We start from the raw sequence: 26,359 nt of genomic DNA, 5'->3' as shown, positions 1-26,359 counted from the left end.
ACTGTGGTACCTCATACCCAGCTGACGTAAGGAAGCCAGTGTTGAATTGGTAGCTTTGTGCCAGTCTGCAGATTCAGATAATAAATAATAATTGCATTTACTTCAGTTACCAGCATGGATGTTTTTCACTGTCTTGAAATATGGGCTGTCATCCACATCCACTTGCTAATTCGACTACAAATCATTACACACAGCTATTTGCATTTAATCCAGAAATCATCTCCCTTTTAATTCCTTTATCCTGGCATGGATCCTCCCAGAACACAACTGCATCAGGCCTGCTTCCATAAAAAGTACAGCCTGTCACTTGCTGGAACGAGTCCAGAGAAGAGCAACAAAGTTGGTGAGGGGTTTGGAACATAAGCCCTACGAGGAGAGGCTGAGGGAGCTGGGGTTGCTTAGCCTGGAGAAGAGGAGACTCAGGGGTGACCTTATTACTCTCTACAACTACCTGAAGGGAGGTTGTAGACAGACGGATGTTGGTCTCTTCTCCCAGGCAGCCAGTACCAGAACAAGAGGACACAGTCTCAGGCTGCGCCAGGGGAGGTTCAGGCTGGATGTTAGGAAGAAGTTCTATACAGAGAGAGTGATTGCCCATTGGAATGGGCTGCCTGGGGAGGTGGTGGAGTCACCATCACTGGAGGTTTTCAGGAGACTTGATGGGGTGCTTGGTGCCATGGATTAGTTGTTCAGGTGGTGTTGGATTGGTTGATGGGTTGGACGCAATGATCTTGAAGGTCTCTTCCAACCTGGTTTATTCTATGTATTCTATACTGGCGGCAGTGGTGTGACTCACTCTACTCCAGAAGGTAGCTTGGGCCATGCTTGTCATGCCACCTCACATTGCACAAAGCAGGAAATTTCATCAGGGGCATGTGATAGAGAGCAGCCCTGTGGAAAAAGACTTGGAGGTAGTGGTGGATGAGAAGCTGGACAACAGCCAGAAATGTGAGACTGCAGCCAGAAGGCCAACAGCATCCTGGGCTGCATCAAGAGCAGTGTGGCCAGCAAGTCCAGAGAGGTGATTCTGCCACTCTACTGTGCTCTGGTAAGACCTCTGCTGGAGTACTGTGTCCAGCTCTGGGGTCCTCAGCACAAGAGGGACATGAACCTGATGGTGAGGGTCCAGAGGAAGGCCACCTCTGCTGTGAGGACAGGCTGAGGGAGATGGCCTTTTTCAGCCTGAAGAAAAGAAGGCTCTGGGGAGACTTTATAGTGGCCTTCCAGTACCTGAAGGGGGTCTACAAAAAAGCTGGAAGGGACTCTACAAAGGCCTGTAGCACTAGGACAAGAGCAATAGTTTTAAACTAGAGAAGGGTAGATTTAGAGTGGACATTAGGACAAAGTTCTTTACTGTGAGAGAACTGGAATACTGGAACAGGTTGCCCAGGGAGGTCCCAGTCCAGGAGACATTTGCCATCTTTCTTGATGGGGCTCTGAGCAACTTGATCTAATTGGGAATGTCCCTGCTTATTGCAGGGGGGCTGGAATAGATGATCTTTAGAGGTCCTTTCCAACTCTATGCATTCTGATTTCGTGGTTCTGTTTTGGCAGCACCAATTGACCGCATGTGTTCAGGCACAGAAGCAGTCGTGGTCTGGGTGGAACAAATGGATGCTGTAATATTTTTCACTGGCCAAACCTGGGTGAAGTGTGATTTTGTCATTGAGACAGGAACACATTAATGCTGCATGAGCTCCAAATAATGGCCATAGTCCCAGTGCTGACAAGCAGTTTGCCGTGTTGGGAGTATTCCAGGCAGCCACAAGCAGCTTCCAAGAGTTACCATACACTGTAGTTAGGACAGCTACCCTGGAAAGGCACACAGGATTTCTCTCCAAATCATGAAGTAACTTTTGCCATCACTGCCCAAGCTTACATACATGGAATGTACTGATTTCAACAGTTATGAAACTTGTTTGTTCTTCATTGTTATTGTCCTTGGCTGTCCTGCTCTCCCTCTGTAAAAGGAGTAACTGTGCTAGGGTTACATACACTCTGCTATTTTGCCTTCTTTATCTGCTAATAAATCACAGATTCATCAAAAAGTGAGTTTTAAACTGCAGAAGTAGAAAGTAGATCAGTCTGTCAGCAAACTGATCTGAAATATTCCTGGTTTGATTTTTTTTTGCTAAGGCCATGGCCTCAGTGACTCAGAACCGTTGATGTACATTGAATGCTTACTCAGTCAAACCGTCCTAATCCCACTAGAAATAACACTGTGGCATTTTTCCTGCTGTAAGGCTTGTCCTAGAGGCAGCTCCTGTAGCACACAAGAAATCTTCCCATCTATGCAGAGTGGCTGATTTTTGGCAGAACAACCTGGGACCTGATGCTCTTTCTGTCGGGAATCTGGCTAGCACATGTGAACCTTTGCGCATGCAAGTGATTCCTGTCTTTCTCTACTCATCCAGTGTCAAAGAAGACAGTTTATCAGGTCATTTAGGATGAGAGGAAATGGGTCTCAAGTTGTGCCAGGGGAGGTTTAGATTGGATATCAGGAAAAAAATCATTACTGAAAGAGCAGTCAGGCATTGGAACAAGCTGCCTGGGAAGGTGGTTGAGTCACCAACCCTGGATGTGTTTAAAGGTCATTTGGATGTGGTGCTTGGGGATATGGTTTAGGGGTGAACTTTGCAGAGTAGGGCTATCACTTGGACTTGATGATCCTGAGAGTCTTTTCCAACCTGTGATCCTGTGGTTGAATCACCAGGTCTGGAGGTGTGACCTTGAGTACTGCGTCCAGTTCTGGGCCCCTCAGTTTAAGGAGGACATTGAGACTCTTGAACATGTCCAGAGAAGGGCAACGAGGCTGGGGAGAGGCCTTGAGCACAGCCCTGTGAGGAGAGGCTGAGGGAGCTGGGGTTGTTTAGCCTGGAGAAGAGGAGGCTCAGGGGAGACCTTCTTGCTGTCTACAACTACCTGAAGGGTGGTTGTAGCCAGGAGGGAGTTGGTCTCTTCTCTCAAGCAACCAGTGCCAGAACGAGAGGACACAGTCTCAAGCTGCACCAGGGGAGGTTTAGGCTGGAGGTGAGGAGAAAGTTCTTCACAGAGAGAGTTGTTAGCCATTGGAATGTGCTGCCCAGGGAGGTGGTGGAGTCACTGTCCCTGGAGGTGCTCAAGAGGGGATTGGATGTGGCACTTGGTGTCATGGTTTAGTCATGAGGTCTGTGGTGACAGGTTGGACCTGATGATCTTTGAGGTCTCTTCCAACCTTGGTGATTCTGTGTGATTCTGTGTTCAAAAACCATGTAGACAATGGCACTTCAGGGCATGGTGTAGTGGGCGTGGTGGTGTTGGGTTGACAACTGGACTTGATCTTAGAGGTCTCTTCCAATCTTGATGTTTCTATCATTCCATGATTCTATAAAGTCTTCCTATGTGGTACTTGTCATTGTTATATTTATTTTGAAAGCATTCTAAAATATTTTATTATTCAATTATTTCTTTTCTTTCCGTGCTGTGATGCTTTCTCCAAGCCACAGATCATTGTGTGTATGAGTCAGCACATTCAGCACTCTGCATTTATTTTCACTGCTTTCTTCTAAATGCTCATTTAGTTGTGATTTTGTTTCTCCACAATTAAAATCATAGAATCACAGAATCAACCGGGTTGGAAGAGACCTCCAAGATCATCCAGTCCAACCTAACACCCAGCCCTATCCAATCAACCAGACCATAGCATGTAAGTGCCTCATCCAGGCTTTTCTTGAAGATCTCCAGGGACAGCAACTCCACCACCTCCCTAGGCAGCACATTCCAATGGTAAATCACTCTCTCTGGGAAGGACTTCTTCCTAACATCCAGCCTGAACCTCCCCTGGCACAACTTGAGACTGTGTCCCCTCATTCTGTTGCTGGTTGCCTGGGAGAAGAGACCAACCCCCACCTGGCTACAACCTCCCTTCAGGTAGTTGTAGACAGCAATGAGGTCTCCTCTGAGCCTCCTCTTCTCCAGGCTAAGCAATCCCAGCTCCCTCAGCCTTTCCTCATAGGACTTGTGTTCCAGGCCCCTCACCAGTGTTGTCACCCTTCTCTGGACACATTCAGTTCCTTAGCATGTCTCTTGAATTGAGGGGCCCAGAACTGGACACAGCACTCAAGGTGTGGCCTGACCAGTGCTGACCCCAGGGGAAGAATAACCTCCCTTGTCCTGCTGGCCACACTATTCCTGATACAGGCCAGGATGACATTGGCTCTCCTGGCCACCTGGGCACACTGCAGGCTCCTGTTCATCCTACTATCTACGAGCATCCCCAGGTTCCTTTCTGCCTGGCCACTCTCCAGCCAGTCTGTCCCCACCCTATAGCACTGCATGGGGTTGTTGTGGACAAAGTGTAGAACTCTGCACTTAGCCTTATTAAATCTCATCCCATTGGCCTCTGCCCACCCACGATTTGAGCTTAGGTCTAACCAATCCACAAAGAGCATAGCAGAATAAAAAGCCCTCAAAGTGAGTGAACCTCAGTGACAATGTCATAAGCACAGTCTCCCACTTGACCAGCTTTAATGACTTGTCAATAAAATCATAAATGAATTCCAATCAAAATTATAAATCCCATTAGCAGTAACTGAAGCTTCATTGCCACAGGTTTGGATGGAGCAGTATTTAATTCTTCACAGTATCACAGAATAACTAAGGTTGGAAGAGACCCCAAGGATCATCAAGTCCAACCTGTCTCGACAGACCTCACGACTAGACCATGGCACCAAGTGCCACGTCCAATCTCCTCTTGAACACCTCCAGGGACTCCAGCATTAGTGAACTATCTGGTCTTTCTATACTGACCTATAAAAAGTTAAGACACTTCACAGTGACCATGGCACTCTTTGTCTTCTAGAAACCATAAAATCGTCTGCTGGATCAAAGGTTTCATGTGATACCAGGACTATTTAGAAAGCTGCTTGAAGTTATCAAGGATTGTTTAGGACAATGTAAAACAACAATTTCCCAGGAAGCAATGCTGATCCTTCTACCCTTTTTTCACCCCAGAATGCAGACATATGAAGGAGAGAGATATGTGCCTGTCGTGCTAACAAGAAAGGAGAAGGTTTTTGATTAGTTCGTTCATCAGTTTGATCCTGAACTTAGATTTCTGCTGTCCTGAAGTTCTTTCCACTGCAACTAAATATCTCTTACAGGGGAAATAAAGGATCAAAAATTACAGTCTAGAAAATCAGATGGAAACAGTTCTTGTATTTTTGGTACTAAGGACTCTTCCAGTACCAAAAAAAAAAAAACCCCACCCAAAACCAAAACAAAAAAAACCCCAGGTTGATGGTACAGGAAAGTCGTTCATGCTCTTTTTCTTGGACTCCTTTAGCATAATAAAACATTGTACTTTCCAGTCTAAACCAGAATTATGTAGGGCAGCACTCTCTGATGTCAACAGTACATCATTGCCCTCTACAACTACCTGAAAGGTGGTTGTAGCCAGGAGGGGGTTGGTCTCTTCTCCCAGGCAACCAGCACCAGAACAAGGGGACACAGTCTCAAGCTGTGCCAGGGGAGGTTTAGACTCGAGGTGAGGAGAAAGTTCTTCACCGAGCGAGTCGTTCATCACTGGAATGTGCTGCCCAGGGAGGTGGTGGAGTCACCATCCCTGGAGGTGTTCAAGAGGAGATTGGATGTGGCACTTGGTGCCATGGTCTAGTCGTGAGGTCTGTCGAGACAGGTTGGACTCGATGATCCTTGGGGTCTCTTCCGACCTTAGTTATACTGTGATACTGTGATACATCTTGTAATGGGTGTTTTACAACATCAGTTAGGTTAGGTGAGCTGAATGATTGTCACCTGCTACAAACAGATATGCCTCACATCACCTTTCTGCAGAAAGAGGGCAACTACTGACTCCATAAGGACTCTAGAGGTAGTTATTGACAAGACTGAGCACATTTTAAGCTGACGGCGCCCTAAAAATCAGGCTATATATAGGGTTGAGATGCTCTGTTAAGTGGAGGGGGAGCAAAACCCATCAAGGAGAGCATCCTTGAGTCAGACTTTTTTCATGAGCATGTATTATCGTCAAATCTTTATTTAAGGACTAGAAATGCTGCAGGCAGTGAAGCTTCCCTGCCACAGCAAACAGAATGAAGACATCTGTATGTACACAGTGAAGCTGCTGTGGTCATTTATTTGTGAGGCCAGCCCTTCTTATTCTTACTCAAAGACCACTGAGGTCAGCAGAGATTCCCTTAAGACTCAGGGACTTTTGTACAAAAGGCAGAGACAAACGCCTGGTGCCAAAAATGACTGATGAAAAAGCAGAGTTGTTTGAGTGGGGGATGTGCATATAGCCATAGAATTAATTTGCTTATGAGACACATATAGAACAGAATAGAATATCATACAATTTTTCTGGTAAGCAGAAACCATATCATACTTCTGAGTATTTCCCATCTGATTTCCTTTATTTCCTCATATCTTAAAACAAACACACCAAAAAAACAAACCCCAAACCTGAAACATGAAGCTGTTCGCTTTCTGTTACTTCAGTGCCCACAAAACACATTACACATTCATTTATTTGTGAGAGCTTCATTGTATTATTACACATGCTTTGGTTTGGTGCACAGGAGTGTACAGTTTAACATGCTCACTTTATTATTGCCAGCTTTAAAATGCTGTGGAGCTTTACTCTATGGACAGGAGGCACAAGTCTTGAGTTTCCCCATGCATTTCTGAGGACAGATGAGACTGGAATGCAAGCAGTATGCCTTATCCTTGTAACAGGTTAATCTCAATGAGAGGTATTTAATTAGAATCAACCATAATCCTGCAATCAAATAGTAAGGATCAGAAACAAACAAACAAACAAACCCCCAAAAACAAAGGAGTATCTTTTTAATATGTGCAATAACTTGTTAGTCTCTTACAATTCAGGCTGGATGTGAGGAAGAAGTTCTTCACTGTGAGAGTGGTGAAGCCCTGGAATGGGTTGTCCAGGGAGGTGGTTGAGGCCCCATCCCTGGAGGTGTTTAAGCCTAGGCTGGATGAGGCTCTGGCCAGCCTGATCTAGTGTGAGGTGTCCCTGCCCATGGCAGAAGGGTTGGAACTAGATGATCCTTGTGGTCCCTTCCAACCCTGACTGATTCTATGATTCCTAATTCCTTTGGCACTTCCTTTTTTCACTGTAGCTGAATGGTGCTTTTGAAATACCTAGGCTAAACTTCTCAGAACTGCTAAACAATCCAGGTGCCTTCTCAGAGTTATCCCACTGGGGCCCAAAAGCCAATGCTTAGTACTTTCTGACAGTCTGACACCCACAAGGTACTCAATATTGAGGTGAAATTACTAATGGATACTAACACTTCTTCCATCCAAAGATACAACATATGCATCCCAATGAGCTCTTAGATGATGATTTTGTCCTACACCCTCAGTCACTCTGGTTACCTGGCCAAGGAGCAATAGTTAAGATCTGCCTAAACATTTAGAAAAGTTTTAAATCTCACTTGTACACACTACTTATTTATACAGACAACTACATCAGGTTCGCTCCATTCGCACCCCTCCCCACCCCCTTCTTATTTGTCTTCAACTCTAAGCCAAATGTTTACAAACAAAACAAAAAGAACACTATTGAGTTTTACAAACAAATACATGACATAATAGTTTGTGGTGCCGTTTTTAGATTGGAGCTGCTTGCTTGTCTGGGGTTTTAAAGGCTCTTTCAGAACCAGTACTCGGAGACGAAGATGTGAACGTTGACGATGTTGCGATGAGACACCACTCCGCCCATGACGTAGTTCATCTCCAGCTTCAGGATGGCATGGAAAGGGCCAACAATGGGCCTCACCTGACGGACTACACCTGTTGAGATACAAAGAGATTACCAGGTGCGGCAGTTTTAGGCTGTGCCCAGGAGATCTGCCACAAATCTTGAACAGAAAGTAGCAGAATGTAAATAAATTACCATTGGATGTAAAAGGGAAAATAATGATAAGGTCTAAAGAATCCTATTGGTCTGAAAACCAACATAAAGTTACTTTGTAATCTAACTCTCTTTTCGGCTTCCTTTGCTCTGGCAGATACTAGCTACTGCTTCTGATAGCTTTGCTGACCTTGGCTGTGTTCTTTCTTGTGGTTAAGTAATACAGAATACCAAATTAACCACGTTGGAAAAGACCTTCAAGATCAAGTCCAACCTATAACCCAACACCATCTAATCAACTAAACCATGGCACTAAGAATAGGTGCTTTGAGCAGGTGGTTATCTTAGTTAGTATTTTTCAGTATCACTAAGGTTGGAAGAGACCTCAAAGATCATCGAGTCCAACCTGTCACCACAGACCTCATGACTAGAGTAGGGAGGACACTAGTGCCCACTGCAGGCTTGAACTCACAACCTTCCCCATTAAAGGCCTTATGTGCTACCAAATCCAGTCTCTTTTTAAACAATTCCAGGGATGGTAACTCCACCACCTCCCTGGGCAGTCCATTCCAATGGCCAGTCACTCTTTCTGTGAAGAATTTCTTCCTAACATCCAGCTTAAACCTCCCCTGGCACAGCTTGAAACTGTGTCCTCTTGTTCTGTCACAGGTTACCTGGGAGAAGAGACCAACCCCCACCTGGCTACAACCTCCCTTCAGGTAGTTGTAGACAGCAATAAGGTCTCCCCTGAGCCTCCTCTTCTCCAGGCTAAACAACCAAGTCTCTGCTCCTCTTTCTCTTGTCTCGTGTACAGGGGGATGGAAGGGAGCAGGGAGCAGGGAGCTGTTGGTAACCCCCTGGCTTTGTCCAGGGGGGGTTCTTGAGCTGTTCATTAATTGTAAATACATGTAACTATCGCACATTTTGTACATATTAATTTCATTCCATATTTCCAGATTGTAGTTTTGCTTGTAAATATAGCTTCATTTGCTTTCCAACTGAGCTGGTCTGGCCATTTTATGTTGGGGGGGGTAATTTCAGGAGAATCAGATGGGTTTGGGTGAGCTACACTCCCTTTCGTTTTTATGTTAGATGATGGAAAGTTATTTTGTTTATTGGATGTGTAAATAGCTTGCAAGGAAGCCTGCAAAAGAAGAATAAAATACAACTTTTTGAATAAGAATATCTTTAAGAAGAGTGGCCAGGCAGAGAGGGACCTGGGGGTACTGCCTGATGGTAGGCTGAACATGAGCCTGCAGTGTGTCTAGGCAGCCAATAGGGCCAATGGCATCCTGGCCTGCATCAGGAACCGTGTGGCCAGCAGGAGCAGGGAGGTCATTCTGCCCCTGTACACTGCACTGGTTAGGCCACACCTTGAGTCCTGTGTCCAGTTCTGGGCCCCTCAGTTTACGAAGGATGTTGAGTTGCTGGAACGAGTCCAGAGAAGGGAAATGAAGCTGGGGAGGGGCTTGGAACACAGCCCTGTGAGGAGAGGCTGAGGGAACTGGGGTTGCTTAGCCTGGAGAAGAGGAGGCTCAGGGGAGACCTTCTTGCTCTCTACAACTACCAGGAAGGAGGCTGTAGCCAGGAGGGGGTTGGTCTCTTCTCCCACGCAACCAGCACCAGAACAAGAGGACACAGTCTCAAGCTGCACCAGGGGAGGTTTAGGCTGGATGTTAGGAGGAAATTTTACACCGAGAGAGTGATTGCCCATTGGAATGGGCTGCCTGGGGAGGTGGTGGAGTCACCATCACTGGAGGTGTTTAGGAGGAGACTTGATGGGGTGCTTGGTTGCATGGAGACACACAGGTGTTCTCTCCTTTCCCTCTATTCCAAGTGCCAGGCTGAAGCACTCTCTGCAGCTGGCAGCCTGGACTCCAGCATGCTGATGCAGCAGCTCTGTTTGGGTAGATGCTACCCTTGGGTAGATTCTACCCTTGAACCATGGTTCAAAGTTTGAGTGAAAACAAAACAAGAACTTTTTTCATTTTTTTTCCATGCCAGCAGCCGAAAGGCTCCAAACCAAACGGGCGTCGCACGCACCGCCCGGGCGGGATGGAGACATAGAATAGAATACATAGAATACATAGCATAAACCACGTTGGAAGAGACCTTCAAGATCATTGTGTCCAACCTATCATCCAACACCACCTAATCAACTAACCCATGGCATCAAGCACCCCATCAAGTCTTCTCCTGAAAACCTCCAATGATGGCGACTCCATCACCTCCCCAGGCAGCCCATTCCAATGGGCAATCACTCTCTCTGTATAGAACTTTTTCCTAACATCCAGCCTGAACCTCCCCTGGTGCAGCCTGAGACTGTGTCCTCTTGTTCTGGTGCTGGCTGCCTGGGAGAAGAGACCAACATCCATCTGTCTACAACCTCCCTTCAGGTAGTTGTAGAGAGTAATAAGGTCACCCCTGAGTCTCCTCTTCTCCAGGCCAAGCAACCCCAGCTCCCTCAGCCTCTCCTCATAGGGCTTATGTTCCAAGCCCCTCACCAACTTTGTTGCCCTGCTCTGGACACGTTCCAGCAAGTCAACCTCCTTCCTAAACTGAGGGGCCCAGAACTGGACACAGGACTCGAGGTGCAGCCTAACCAGTGCAGTGTACAGGGGCAGAATGACCTCCCTGCTCCTGCTGGCCACACTGTTCCTGATGCAGGCCAGGATGCCATTGGCCCTCTTAGCTGCCTGGGCACACTGCAGGCTCATGTTCAGCCTACCATTGACCAGTACCCCTAGGTCCCTCTCTGCCTGGCTGCTCTCCAGCCACTCTGACCCCAGCCTGTAGCACTGCATGGGGTTGTTGTGGCCAATGTGCAGAACCCAGCACTTGGATGTGTTCAATCTCCTGCCCTCGGACTCTGCCCATCTGTCCAGCCTGTCCAGGTCCCTCTGCAGAGCCTCTCTACCCTCCAGCAGCTCAACTCCTGCCCCCAGCTTGGTGTCGTCAGCAAATTTACTGATGATGGACTCAATGCCCTCATCCAGATCATCAATAAAGATGTTAAAGAGCATGGGGCCCAGCACTGATCCCTGGGGCACACCACTGGTGCCTGGCTGCCAGCTGGATGTGGCACCACTCACCACCTCCCGCCGCTGACGTCAGGCTCCCGCTCCCGCGACAGCTCGCGACAGCAAGATCCTGCCAGAGCCCCCTGCCAACCAGAGGTCCTCCCGACCCGCAGAACCCCAAGAGGAAGGCTAAAAGCCGAGCAGAAAGCTCACGATTCAAGCGGAGCGGTCCTGAGCGCCAGCTCCGATCGGCTCTCGAAGCAAAATGGCTTAATGGTTTAATGAGTAAACCAAAATGGCTTAATGAGTAATGGGGGACTATCACAGCACCTCTTCTTGTGTCATTCTTCACATGCACAGTGGCCAACATCACCAACATCAGAAAGTGGCAAGGGAGAAGTGAGCTATGTCTTTTAGGGCTCCAGGGTTTGGGTTTGTTTTACATAGAGGAGCCCCAGTACTGGAGCACTGTAGGATGAGGACTCCTGTGGGCTGAGAGTAGTGGAGTTCTCAGGGGAGCAGCAGGGCAGGGCTCCTCCAGAAAGGGCTTGTGTCACCCTCCCAGCCAGGCAGCAGGGCAAGCCATGGGATAGCCTAGTTCAACCAAGAGCCCAGATCATCCATCAAGTTGATGGACATGATGTTGGGCCAAAATCAAACTGTGGAAGCAAGGTTTGAGTCTGGGTCCATAACAAGAGGACTTTATGGCTGTGATGAGCTGGAGACCAGCCCTCTTCCAACACTGCTCAGGCAGGGACTGAAGCTGAAATGGGGCTACTGGCTACTGGGCAGGGGTGTGGAAGAGGACTCTGGAGATGCCTATCTGAGCCATGAGGTCTTATGCCTTCACATGATGTGGCTAAACAGAACAACATTACAGCTTCAGGCTTACACAAAAGAAAGTCAACAGAAGCTTTGCAATTAATTCTGGAGGCTCAAGATCAGATTGTAAGCACATTCTTACTTCATGGTTATCACCCAGGTCTGGTGTTACATAGTAGGGAGCTTCCAAAGGGCTCCCACCAGTATCTAAAAGATCAAAATCACTTGCACCCAATGTCAGCCAGCAGGCACAGGGATTCTGGTGGAGACTCCCCTTCTCTTAAAGGCCTCTTCCAGCTGACACAATTCTATCATTCTGTGATTCTACCTCCTTCTGACAACTGACTTATCCGACAAGAGTGTTTAATTCCAAAGGGAATGTACAGTTTAAGACAGGATGTATGCCTTCTGCATGGTGGAGGTTATGTTTCACAAGCAAGCAGCACACCACTGCCTTCCTGGAGTCCCAGCTGAACTTCCAGAGCAGTCCCCTATGAACACACTGGCTTGAGATCTGATAGAGGAGATAAACATTAGCTTATGCAGGCTGTCAGCACCATTTCCTAAGGCAGTGAAGACATTAGAGATTTGTGCTGTTTCAATACTAATACCTTCAGCATGCAGTGAAACTGCACACTTTTCACCACATTTATTCACTTTGCTTGCCACGTTTGATGAACACATTTTTTAAGCATCCTTCCCCCTACAATTTATATATCCATACACACATATATTTATATTTTATGTTTTCCCAGAGCTCTTCACTGCTCTCCTGAACCTTATAAAAATGACTGGGCTTGGGAGATGATTGAATCAGAAAAGCCTTGCTAAAATTATCCTGCCTTTTGAGTAGCATTTCAAGCATTTTGCTAACAAGATAGCACATTATTGCAGGCACTGCTTTAACTGCCAACCACAAAAACATGCAGCATTGGAATCACTCAGTACTGGCAAGCTGTTTAACCACCCCTGTTAGCGGCTCACACAGTGATCACCAAACCTCAGATGACAAAGGCTGCTGGTTTCACTTAGCAATCTTTTGCTCTACCCTAGCAGAGCCTAGGCTAGTCTAGAAGTGGGACTGCAAATTGGTTACTTTGGGGTTTGTTTTGGTTTGGGTTTTGACATGATGCAATTCTACCCAAGATAGCTCATGCCACAGTATGGAGTCTATCCACATGTTGCTGACTTAGCATTCAAATCAATTATTAACTTCCTCATTCTTGTTTGGATTCATCCTGCTAATAGGCAGAAAAATTTGGAATATTTATTTTCCAGGTGGAATGGGCACACATGCTGTTATCCATGTGGTAGTACTTTTCCACATAGTTTTCTTGCTGCAGTTTTAAAACCAAGCCAAACAGCGGTCTGAGAAGCTAATGCTGTACATCTTAAACCAGTTATATCAAAGCAAGAAACTGAAGGTGTTGTTCTTTCCCTGATTTTGGGGCCATTGCGTGATGAATGAAGGCACAAAGCCCACTGCCATATAGCAACAAGATTCCAGAAATGCAGAGCAGAGAATCCCTGAAGTCCTCCCAGAAGTCCTTTATTACTGCACTGTAGAATCTCTATGATTACAGAGTCTCAGAGTCGCACTTACAGAAGTAGTCCCAGAAGCCCTTAACAGACAAAGCAGCTAACAGACGTCCTGAGCATATCCCTCGCAGCATCCCTACACCAAAGCCCTTGCCAGAAGAACTAACTAAAGCAGAAGTAGCAGAAGCAGAAGTCCCTAGCAGCCCTAACCCAAATCTCTGTACTCAGCACTGGTTAGGCCACACCTTGAGTACTGTGCCCAGTTCTGGGCCCCTCAGTTTAGGAAGGACATTGAGACACTTGAACGTGTCCAGAGAAGGGCAACAAGGCTGGGGAGAGGCCTTGAGCACAGCCCTGTGAGGAGAGGCTGAGGGAGCTGGGGTTGTTTAGCCTGGAGAAAAAGAAGGCTCAGGGGAGACCTTATTGCCCTCTACAACTACGTAAAAGGAGGTTGCAGCCAGGTGGGGATTGGTCTCTTCTCCCAGGCAACCAGCACCAGAACAAGAACTGTCAAGCTGTGCCAGGGGAAGTTTAGGCTTGAGGTGAGGAGAAATTTCTTCACAGAAGGAGTAATTCGCCATTGGGATGTGCTGCCCACAGGAGTGGTGGAGTCCCTGTCCCTGGAGGTGTTCAAAAAAGGATTGGACGTGGCACTTGAAGCCATGGTTTAGTTTGTCATGACGTGTTGGGTGACAGGTTGGACTTGATGATCTTTGAGGTATTTTCCAACCTTATTAATTCTATGATTCTGGGATCCTTTCAGGTGGTTGTAGAGCATGATGAGGCCTCCCCTCAGCCTTCTCTTTTCTAAACAGCCCCAGCTCCTTCTGTTTCTTTTCATAAGATTTATTCCCCAGCTTCTTCCCCGGCTTCATTGTCCTCCTCTGCACTCACTCTAGCACCTCTCTTGTATTGAGGTGTCCAAAACTGAACACAATACTCGAGGTGTGGATTCCACAGCTGAGTAAAAGGGGACAATTGATAATGTGTCACTGCCTTTTGATGCTACCTGTACCTGATTCTCTAATGTCTTATGGTTGTCACATCAGGTATGAAGTTGGTGCACCTATTCCAGACCAAGCAGAGCCAGCAGTGCCTTGTGCCTTCTCTTACAAAACATCTTGGGCCTGGTACATGTAATTTACATACATGGCTCAGTGAATCACTGAGTATCTCAAATATTTAGCACAGGACAGGTTTGAAGATCTCATGTGTAACAATTCCCAATGTTTTTGAGCAATTGTATCAGTAAGTAGATTTATCAGGTAGTGCAACGTTTGCATATACGTGTTCCACTGTGCCTTTTGACAGCTTGGCCCAGATTTGTGGTCTGGCATCTTCAGTGTCTATAGGTGAACAGTACGTATAAAAACATTCTTTAAACAAAGAGGAAGGCTGCACTTCCCAAATGTACTAAAAAGTCAGGAAAGTCAGAAATAAACCAGCTGCTTTTTGATATCTTTTTTAATAGTCTAAATCCAAAGTAGCAGGATAGAGCCACTCAGATTTGACAGGGGGAAAGAATAGAATAGAATAGAATAGAATAGAATAGAATAGAATAGAATAGAATGGAATGGAATAGAATAGAATAGAGTAGAGTAGAGTAGAGTAGAATAGAATAGAATAGAATAGAATAGAAGAGAATAGAATAGAATAACCAAGTTGGAAGAGACCTTCAAGATCATTGCATCCAACCTATCATCCAACACTATCTAATCAACTAAACCACGCAACCAAGCACCCCATCAAGTCTCCTCCTAAACACCTCCAGTGACTCCACCACCTCCCTGGGCAGCACATTCCAATGGCCAATCACTCTTTCTATGAAGAATTTCTTCCTAACTTCCAGCCTAAACCTCCCCTGGGAGGTTGTAGACAGGTGGGGGCTGGTCTCTTCTCCAGGCAACCAGCACCAGAATAAGAGGACACAGTCTCAAGCTGTGCCAGGGGAAGTTTAGGTGAGGAGAAAGTTCTATTCTGCTTTTCCTGACTTTTTAGTACATTTTGAAAGTGCAGCCTTCCTCTTAGTTTAAGGAATGCTTTTATACTTACTGTTCACTGAAGATGCCACTCTCTATAGGATGCCAGAAGAACACTGGTGTTGCTTATTAAATGACTTGAAAAGAGAGGGCTATCAAATACCACCACCAACTGGTCCTCTCTGTGACCAAAGCTGCAAACTCTACAGTTGGAAAATGAGGTGAGTTTACTTATGCAAGTTCACCTGAATCCTTTTCCAACAAAATAAGATTTCAGCTAGGTTAGCATTTCGCACACACACCAGAAAAAATAAAATAGATAGGAGAATATTTGTCTATATTAAACCAGGGTGAATTGTTGATAATAAACAAACAAGATTCACACTGCTGCTGAATCCCATGGGCCAGGCAATCTCAAGCATCTGCATTGTCTTGCCTACAGGCACATCTATGCAAGCAAGTCCCGATCCTCACTTCAGTCTGATCTGCTGCTGCTGCTGCTGTTTATACTCTTCAGCTCATTATCTGTGATCCAAACACAGGCAGACTAAAGAAAACCTTGTATGTCACAGGCCAAGCAGAATACTTTCCATCAGCTTGCCTTTGTTTGGTTTTGCCTTTTTGTTAACTGAGCAGAGATGTTATTACACATCCCGAATCTGCTTGGGTATCTTCATGGTTTGCTGACCTCCTTTCAGAAAGCAATGATAAGACTTCTTTTCCTTGCACACTTTGCCCTTATTGTAAACAGGATCTACGCCAATCCTTTCCATCTGCTAATCTGTGTAAGCAAACAGCTTTGGCTTGAGAGGTAGTAAGCTTTTGAATATCACAGTTACTGCTGCAATGACAGCATGAGCATGGCCCAGAACTTTAAAAGCTCTGTAATTAATACTCTGCTCTCCTGCCCTGCTTTCATGTTTCATACTTCAATTTTGCCCAAAGTAAAAGTATGTAACAATGTGTAGTGAAGACAGCAACCTAAATAATATATACTACTTATTTTCAGGTTAGGAAAATTACAGTAACCAAAAATCTTAAGAGCCACTGTCATTGCATTACTGAGGCTTTGCTTATCAAAGAAGATGTGATAAATAAGACAGCAAGGTTAATATTGTTAATCTTCCTAAGCTTTTCAGCAGAATTTCTATTATTGTAATCAGATGCCACAGGTATTCCTTGGCTTGTCTATACCACTCATTACATTTCTCTGCTTTGAAATATGTGAGACCCTCAGGCAATTCACCTCTGTGTTTGGTTTCTGCTTGTAGTTTTGCATTAGGCAGCTGATTTACTAAGAAGCTCCATTTTGAACACAATGAATCTGGGTCGTTGTGTTCCTTACACCTCTTGCTGACCAGTGCATTTGCAGTTTCTCTAGAGAAAGTTCCTCAAAGAGGATCTCCAGGGTTTGCCAGAAAGCAAAGCTGAGTCAAAGGAGCTTATTTTTCACACTGCCACTAGAAAAGGCTCTTTTGGCTTGGTAGAATGGATGCATTATGTTATGCTTTCTGGTCCAGAGGGAAAGGTTTCAGGATTTTGCACAGGGATTCTTGAGTCTAGTCAAATATTTGAATCTGTATTGTTATCAGAACACAGTACAGGCATAAGCTGCACCCATTCCTCAAACAGAGAGTCTTGGATAACCTAAACTTTTAAGGACCTGAGAAGTATTAATGGAAAAGGTAAGGCATCAGAGGCTGAAAGGGAGAGAGGTAACAGGAACTGCTGGCTTCTGGGGGAGCTGAATCTGATTCGTGCTGCAAGGGGGAATGTACTGAAGTACACCCCCTGCTGCCTTACCTGTGTTTGCATAGGGAGGCATATGTATTAGTGTATATATAAACAACCCAAACTGCTGCCAAATCAGAACTTGTTCTTTCAAACAACCTGTGGGCTGTGCTCACAAAAATACAATCAGCATAGTTATCAAAAAGGTTGATCAATCCCCTCAACCATATTTCGAGCTTAGTTCAGTTACAAGCTCAGGAGGTCTTTTCTTCTTACCACCTTCCCATCTTTTTCCCCATGCACATATCATTCTGTTCCAGTTGTTACAGGCCAAAAGACAGCAACAAAGCTACCTTTTGGATTTCCCTTTGTGCTTGCAGCAGGCACACAGTCTCCTTTCTGTGATTACAGTATCACAGTATCACAGTATCACAGTAACTAAGGTTGGAAGAGACCCCAAGGATCATCAAGTCCAACCTGTTCCAACAGACCTCACAACTAGATCATAGCACCAAGTGCCACGTCCAATCTCCCCTTGAACACCTCCAGGGACGGCAACTCCAACACCTCCCTGGGCAGCCCATTCCAATGACGAATGACTCGCTCAGTGAAGAACCTTTTCCTCACCTCGAGTCTAAACCTCCCCTGACACAACTTGAGACTGTGTCCCCTTGTTCTGGTGCTGGTTGCCTGGGAGAAGAGACCAACCCCCACCTGGCTACAACCACCCTTCAGGTAGTTGTAGAGGGCAATGAGGTCGCCTCTGATCCTTCTCTTCTCCAGGCTAAACAATCCCAGCTCCCTCAGCCTCTCCTCATAGGGCTTGTGCTCAAGGCCTCTCACCAGCCTTGTTGCCCTTCTCTGGACACGTTCAAGTGTCTCGATGTCCTTCCTAAACTGAGGGGCCCAGAACTGGACACAGTACTCATTCTTCTCAGGAAGCAAGTTAACAAAGAGGCATGTGGCTTTTTACTCTCAGCTGAATCCAGCACTATCACTTCCTTCGTTGTTAGTGTAAGCACACTCGACATTATAGGCAGGCACCAATTTAGCCAGTTCTTCTGGGAACAAACAATTTGTCTAGGGAAATTTGCCTTTTTATTTTTATTCTCCTCTTCCCCCCTTTTCTTTTTACATTGTTTAGTTGTATGATTTGTGGCCAGCTAAAAACTGATCACAACCTGACTAAATTTGGGATAAATTTTGGGATTGTGGGGAGTTACTGAGAGAGCATGCAGTGGCAAAGAAGAAAAACAATTCACTTTTCATAGTCACGAATCTAGTTGACAAATTCATCCAGCCTTAAGTAGAACAAAACATACCCTTTTATTCATTCTGAGATCAACTTTAAACACTCTGCAAAACACAAATATTTCTAAAAGAATAAGAACAGGGGATATATATATATCTGAAATACCAAAGGCATACAAACAAGTCTGAGCACAGCTCATGGTTCACTTTTCCTTCAAAACAAGCACACACTGCTAATGGTTTTTTTTGCCATGTTTGCACCCTGGACATGCTTTACTACAATTAAATCAGTAACTAATACAACAACTGAGAATTAGCCTTCATTCACTCTGCTGCAAGTGGGACTGCATATCATATATATGTATAAAGAATATTTTGCATTAGTTGGAATTAACAGCAAGTTGGTACATGAAATATGAGTTATTATATGAAATATGGCTCCATAGGAATCTTAGTATCAGCTCCCTTATAAAATACACTCATGGACAGCAAAGGGGCTAAGGGCTTGTCCTAGTTTATAGCGGGACAGATTGCTCTATTGCTCCAAAAGAGGGAAAAGGGTTAGGCTCACACAAATGGATTGGATAGTCATGGAAAGTTTAACTAGAAAAGCAATTCAGAGGCGCTACAAAAACTACAAAGCATAGTGGTGAGCATAGAAATTCAAAAAAATCCCCAGTCTAAGCACACAAGTTCATTTACACCAAACCAACAGCCCAACACTTCCCTTCTCACCACCTGGCATTCACCCAAACCCCCAGGTCTCGTTCTTCTCCCCCCACTGCTAGGCTGGTTTCAGGCTGGCCAGGTCTGAACTGTCCCCACTTTTTACCCTGGCATTAGGCCTAAACAGGCTAAGATTGCACAGGGTAAAAAAAAGTCACTCAGGCCAAAGAGATCTGGGATACTCCCCCATCATTACCAGATAAGACAGCATGTCTCTCCCACAGGAGCAGAGAGGGAAGAATAAGCAAGACAATAACTTTGCAGCCAGATTTCTAGGGTGGAAATGCAGTATTTCCTGTGTCCACTCAGGACATTGGAAGTCTCAACTCTGTGGCTTCTTTTTTGGAAGGCACGCAGCCTAAACAGCCACAGGGCTGAGGAAAGCTAAGGAATCTCCTAGGGTCTTCTTGGCAATTCTTACGTGTGATGGTGTTTTTCTGTCCTTTATATGCACCCCAGCTCTGAGGTCCCCAAAGGATTTCTAAGTAAGTACACACCAGCAAGGCAGGAAGGGCAGCAGGGCAGAAAAGCTGAACAAGGTATGAGGCTTTACACAGGAAAGGCAGGAATACATACTTGGGTTGAAAAATGTATAGCTGGCTAATGCAGAGAGCACAAACTTTTGGTAGCAATACACTCATGCCTATTCCTCATGAGGTAAATAAAAATCCCATGAGATGAGTTAAGTGCCCAAGCAGTCAGTTTTCCCCCTAAATTTCCTAATCCTCAGGCTATGAGGTCTGGTTTAAGCAAAAGGTAAAGTCCATCACACAATGTGCTCTCTCTGAACGAAAGAAAGACAGGAAAGCTTGTCACGAGAATCTGATATGCCTGTTTGCAGATGGAAACTTTGGGATGAGCTGCTAGTGATGCCTACAAGACAGACATTTCAATAACACACACAAAAAACCCAAACCCACCACCTTATAATGTTTCCTCTAGCTATTTTCCTTGTGCTTTCAATGGATACTTGGAATGTGAAAGGCTTAATTTGGGAAAAATCAAGTACCAGAGAATGTGACGAGAGCTATGGAGCTGGAGCCTAAACTCATCTGAAACTCGTGCAATTTATTGGGCTTTGTATTAATGATTTCAGCCTATGCTCTGAAGTCCTCCATTTGGCTGTTCCTAGCTATCTACTTCCCAACAAAACCCACTCTGGTCCTTTTTTTAGCCTTGTCAGAGAGGAATAGTTCTAGCTGCCACAAGACAACAGCAACTATCTTTTTGTAAGCAAGGCATCTTCAGGAATCACAAAAACAGCCTTTAAATAGCCTGCTAGTCTGTGTCAGGCCATGAGCATGTATGATTATGTCCAAAGGACGGACATAGGCTTTCCTCTAATGTCTGCAAACTTCTTGATTCCCTCCTGGATGTCGCAGCGATGAAGCCAAGGGGTTATCATCTTGGCTTCCTGGAACCTAAAGGCTCTGAATGGCTATTAAAGCGTCCCAGAACTCTGGCACGCCAGTGGTACTGTGTGGTGAGCAACTTATTGCAGGGGAAAAGCATGTTTATGAGTTTCCCTCGAGCAATACAAGAAGACCAATCTCCTCATGTTAATGCAAGATCCTGGACTGTAATTTCAAGTGTGCTTTCCCCCTCAAGGCCTCTCCCTTTATACTGCTGGCCAAGATTCTCAAAATTAAGAGTAAACACCTCAGATGCATCAGTGTTACCTAAGAGCCCAGTAGTCCTGTTTTCAAAAGATGTTCAGGCAATTTGAATGTTCAGGACAAGGGAAATGATTGTTGCAGTGGCTATTTTAAAAGGCAAAGCGAATAGGATCATTCCAGATATTAACAAAAGAAAAAGAGAAAGAAAAATCCAGCCATGAATAAATACTTCCTTGGATCAAACCATAGACAATGAGTTGCAGGTTAGGCCTGAATCCCAGACTAGCTCAGTCTACAACATGTAAATACAGATCTATATTGTGAAGCCAAAATGATAGAGCCAAGATTAGGTTTTGGCTCTGTAGTTCTCAATGTAAAGAAGTCATGTTAAGATTTGTAAGGAAGAAAAATTACAGTCCTTAATTCAGTGCTCATTACAAATAGACAAAGTTCATCAAAAAGGTGGAAAGATAATTCCCATCCTGGTCACAAGCAGAAACTAGGTATTTTAGTCTACTTTATAATTATTATTTTCTCTGTAACAAGCTGTGAGGCTCTGCATACATTAAGGTTTAATTAAATTCCTTTCTTAAATGCTGATATTTATTCCAAAAGGTTGTGGACAAGTAATGATTTTTGGTGCTTATACTGCTCTGCCATCAACTGTTGGGTAGTGGCTTCATGCATCCTAGTTTTGAAAACACAATGCTTCAAGCATTGCACGGAATGTCTTACTGCATTTGGTAGAGTGAAAGCTGCAAAGTTTTTCCTGTCATAGTAATCCAGTCAGAAGAGCAATCCAGAATCAGGATCACAGAATAGCTGAGGCAAGAAGCACCTCTGAAGGCAATCTTTACAACCTCTGCTCCAAGCAGAGTCACTTAGAGCACATTACTCTGTCTGTGTTCAGCCTGGGTTTGAGTAATTGTAAGGATGGAGACTGCACACCTGTTCAGTCATCTTCACAGTAAAATAACAAGAAGTTTTTCTGGTATGTTTAAATATAATCTCCTGCTTTTCATTAACTATTGTCCTTTCCACACTGCTGAGAAGTGTCTGTCTCGGTCTTGTTTATTCCTTCACATTACATCAATCAGATTCCCCCCCTCTAAGCCTCCTCTTCTCCAGGCTGAACAGTCCCAGCTCTTTCAGCCTCTCCTGATACAACAGTGCTTTAATCTCCTTCATCTGCTGGACTCTCTCCCCTCTGCATTGCACACAGCGTTCCAGTGGTGACCTCACCAGTGCTGAGAAGAGGATGACCTCTTCAGCCTGCTAGCAGTGCTCTTCCTAATGCAACCCATTTCTTGGTTTTGGCACAAGGGCACATCATTAGCTCTTGATCAACGTGGTGTACACCAGGACCTGCAGGTCTTTCTCTGCAAAGCTGCATTCCAGCTGCTAAGCCCTCAGTGTGTACCGGTACATAGGGTTACTGCTCCCCTGGGGCATGACTTACAACCTGATCTAGGCATACCTGTGTTAGTAGGAGGTTTGGGCTAGGTATCTCCAGAGGAGCCGTCCAACCCCTAACACTCTGTGACTTTGCCTTTCCTTTTGGTGAACTTCATGACGTTCGTGTCATTACTCCAGACTGTTGAGGTCCCTCTGAATGGCAGCACAGCCCTCTGGTGTAGCAGCCACTCATTACAGTCTTCTTTTCTCTTCAAACCTGTTAAGGTGCACACTGTCCCATCACCCAGGCCATTAATGAAGACACTGGCTGGTCCTTTGGATGTAACACCAGTGACTGGCTGCTAGCTGTGTTGCTGGTCATTACCCTCTAAGCCTGGCAGTTCAGACATCTATCAATTTACCTCACCGTCCCCTTATCTAGCCTGCATTTCCTGAGGCTGCCTATGATGATATTAAGGGAGGTGATGTTGAAAGATAAGCAACATGAGCTCTTCTTCTCTCACCCTCTAATGTAGTCATCTCTTTGTGAAAGTCTGTCAGGTTGGTCAGGCATGATTTACCCTTCATAAATTCCTGCTGACTCCTCTCAGTTACCTTCTTGTCCTTAATATCTTTGGAAATGGTTTCCGGGTGGATTTTCTCCATCACCTCCCAGGGACTGAGGTGGCTGACCAGCCTGTAGTTCCCTAGATGTTCCTTCTTTGCCTTCTTGAAGATTGCAGTGTCATTTGCCTTCTTCTAGTCCATGGGGACTTCTGACCATTGTAATCTCTCCAAGATAATTGAGAGTGGCCTTGCAATGACATTGTCCAGTTCCCTCAGCACTTGTGGGGACAGCCCATCAGCCCCCATGGACATGCATTTTGTTTAAATGTTCCCTAACCTGAGCCTCCTTCACCAAGGGTGACTGCTCCTTGCTCCAAACCTTCCTGTTGCTCTGAGGGCCCTGGGACACCAAAGGCCAGTCTTATCAGTAAAGAAGGAGGCAAAGAAGGCATTGAATATGTCTGCTTTCTCCACGTCTTTCGTCAGCAGGCCTCCTGACCCATTCAGAAGCAGGTCCACATTTTTCCCAGTCTTTCTTCTGCTACTGATGCACTTACAGAAACCCTTCTTGTTGCCCTGCACAACAGTGGGCTGTGCCTCCACAGGCAGTCTCGCAGGCATTACGTTCCTCTAGTCCTCTCTAGTTCATGACTGTGCCTAAAGGCACAATCTAGCTGTCAAACTGCAGGTATTTCCCAGACCACCAGATGTCTGCTGACTTCAGAAAGTTAATGTACACCTTAGATTCCTCTGTGTCTCAAAAGCTGAGCGGTCCTTTTCATTTTCTCTGTTTGTTTGCGTTTGGGTTTGTTTTGTTTGCTTGTGCACATGAGAACTACCTATATTTCTCTCAATAAAAATGCAGGTCCCTGCTCTGTGGTGCTCTATACTTTCTGCAATAGTCTGGTTTATTAGTAAGTGGCTGCTCCTCGGCAAATGAAATATTTCTTGGTAATCATCACTGCAGGCTCTGAAAGATACCATTAATTCTTGAGCTGCCACACCTGACAAACATAAATATGGCTACAGGATTCAGAAAACTCATTAATCAAAAAACATGTAGTAAAATAGATTTCCTCTTGCTTTGAAGTATCTCGCCCTCAGAACATTGTGGATTAGACTTTCATTCAAGTTTGACCGTGAACACTTCACAAAAATAATAGATCTTGAGAAGCAAGTTTGAGTTAGTTGTTAACAAGGTTTCCATGTTGATGGGAAACTACTTCACTTGAATGTGGCTGGCCATCAATATCTTTGCTGAGGTATCTGGGGACAAGGTTTTCAAAAATGTGCTTTTCAAAGATGCACCTCTCAGGTATTTAATCAAATCATCAAGAAAATGACTTAATTTTCAATTGTTGAGTAACAAGGGCTCATAAAAAAACTTTAGAATTCAGTTTGGACATACAAAATAGCACTTTCATAAGCTACATAATACTCAGTGTTACACTCTTGGTCTAAGCTAAGTGGTCCTGCTATATCCTCCACCCCTTCCCTTGGATTAACACCTGAAAGATAAAAAACCCCAAATCCTGTAGCTTGCCACACAGGCACTGACAACAGGGAAAGGGCTGGAGTGTTTATTCAAATGTACAGAGGAGAGGGGTGTTTCCCTTTGGAGCATCAGCAATGCCCCATATCACTTAATAAACCCCCAGTGTTCCCTGGGGGACAACAGTGATTTGCACTAGTAGTACAAATGGTGTTCCTAAAGGCTTGGGCCAGTTGGTGCGGTGCTGACCGCAACAGCGTGTTATCCTTGGTACAGAGGAACTGCCTGCTTCCCCAGAGCAATCCCATAACTGTGACTCAGCAGGACAGCCCAAAGCTGCACAGTATCCTTCACAGAGAGGTGTTAAAAGAGGACCAAGGGTAGGACACCCTCAGAAAGAAGAGTCACGCAACAAGGTGGGCCTGCACCTGTGGCCGTAAGCAACACCTATTGCTCAGATCTCTCCTGTGCTCAGTGATGTAATGACAAAGCACTCCTTTAAAGACTGTTCAAAGAATTGGGTCAAAAAACCTTCTCCAGGTACAAACAGCCTTTGAAATTTCCACCTAGGGTACAAGTCTTAGTAAACTAAGTCGAGCAAAACCAATCTCCTTCTCCTTTTGCCTTTCGTTTCAGCTCTACATCAAAAAAGAAAATAAAATGCAGTCCAGGAATGACAGTTCAGCATGAAAAAGGATTTTTCTGCCTTAGTCAACAGATTAGATATTCAGGATTCAATTTATTATAAATACCATCCATCAATGACTCAATGAAGCTAAATTTCATTAACACTTAGGCTTCTCTAGGAAGCTTTGATTGCTAAAATGCATCAGAGAGGCACTAAAGAGAACTCTTGATATTAATACAGTTTTTGGCCAGGAATAAGTGGTAAATGTTTTCAAAGCTGTTACCTGTCATGTTGGATCCCATGGAGTCTTGGTATTATGAAAGAATTAAAAACAACCTTTGATTTTACTGAGGTTTGGCTAGTTTACTATAATCTTTATTAAGGATACCAAATAACTTCAGAGAGAGGTGCTGTTATCTTGGTTTGGCAAACTTGAAGTGCTTTTAGATCTCTGATTTGCCTTCCCAGCAAACCTTGCAATGAGTTTTAACCTTGACAGTGCTGCAAAATCACTCACACCTACAATGCAGTAAGTGCACTTGAAGTAGAATACATAGAATAAACCAGGTTGGAAGAGACCTTCAAGATCATCGTGTCCAACCCATCAACCAATCCAACACCACCTAAACAACTAACCCATGGCACCAAGCACCCCATCAAGTCTCCTCCTGAACACCTTCAATGATGGTGACTCCACCACCTCCCCAGGCAGCCCATTCCAATGGGCAATCACTCTCTCTGTATAGAACTTTTTCCTAACATCTAGCCTGAACCTCCCCTGGCACAGCCTGAGACTGTGTCCTCTTGTTCTGGTGCTGGCTGCCTGGGAGAAGAGACCAACATCTGTCTGTCTACAACCTCCCTTCAGGTAGTTGTAGAGAGCTATAAGGTCACCCCTGAGTCTCCTCTTCTCCAGGCTAAGCAACCCCAGCTCCCTCAGCCTCTCCTCGTAGGGCTTGTATTCCAAACCCCTCACCAACTTTGTTGCTCTTCTCTGGACTCGTTCCAGCAAGTCAGCATCCTTCCTAAACTGAGGGGCCCAGAACTGGACACTCATTAAAACATAGTCTCTACCATATATTTTTTAATCCTTCCTGCTCCCCCTTTGAGAATGTGACATGCTTTATGGAGTATAAGAATCCTACAAGACTATTTTATTGCATCAGAATACATAGAATACATAGAATAAACCAGGTTGGAAGAGACCTTCAAGATCATCGCGTCCAACCCATCAACCAATCCAACACCACCCAAGCAACTAACCCACAGCACCAAGTACCCTGTCAAGTCTTCTCCTAAAAACCTCCAGTGATGGCGACTCCACCACCTCCCCAGGCAGCCCATTCCAATGTGCAATCACTCTTTCTGTATAGAACTTTTTTCTAACATCCAGCCTGAGGTGGAAAAACTTCAAGTCTGAATGCCCAAAAGGGGCAGAATCACATATATCAGCTTCCTGGTGCTGTATGCTCACTATCTGATTTACAGGGCAATTAGTGCCCATCGTGGTACATCATCATGTCAGTCATATGGACTGACTACACCCTCAGCAAGTTTGCAGGTGACTCCAAGCTGTGTGGTCAGGTTGACACACTGGAGGGAAGAGATGCCATCCAGAGGCACTAGGACAGGCTTGACAGGTGGGCCCAAGCCAGCCTTATGAATTTCAACAAGTGAAAGGTCCTACACCCCTGCTGGGGCAATCGCAAGCACAGACACC

The 26,359-nt window shown here is 45.1% G+C and overlaps 1 protein-coding gene across 1 annotated transcript in view; it reads right to left on the bottom strand.

The window, feature by feature from the left end:
• Positions 1-7,069: 7,069 nt before the first annotated feature.
• Positions 7,070-26,359, bottom strand: part of FBLN1 (fibulin 1) — a 122,005-nt gene continuing 102,715 nt past the window's right edge. The window contains exon 17 of the mRNA XM_054173906.1: positions 7,070-7,812. Within this exon, the coding sequence (XP_054029881.1) occupies positions 7,673-7,812 (140 nt within the window). The 3' untranslated portion in view covers positions 7,070-7,672. The remainder of the gene's footprint in view (positions 7,813-26,359) is intronic.

This window comes from Dryobates pubescens, chromosome 27 (assembly GCF_014839835.1).
Source record: "Dryobates pubescens isolate bDryPub1 chromosome 27, bDryPub1.pri, whole genome shotgun sequence".
Lineage (NCBI taxonomy): Eukaryota > Metazoa > Chordata > Aves > Piciformes > Picidae > Dryobates > Dryobates pubescens.
Note: the sequence above shows the minus strand (reverse complement) of the source record. Positions and strands in the feature narration are given on the sequence as shown.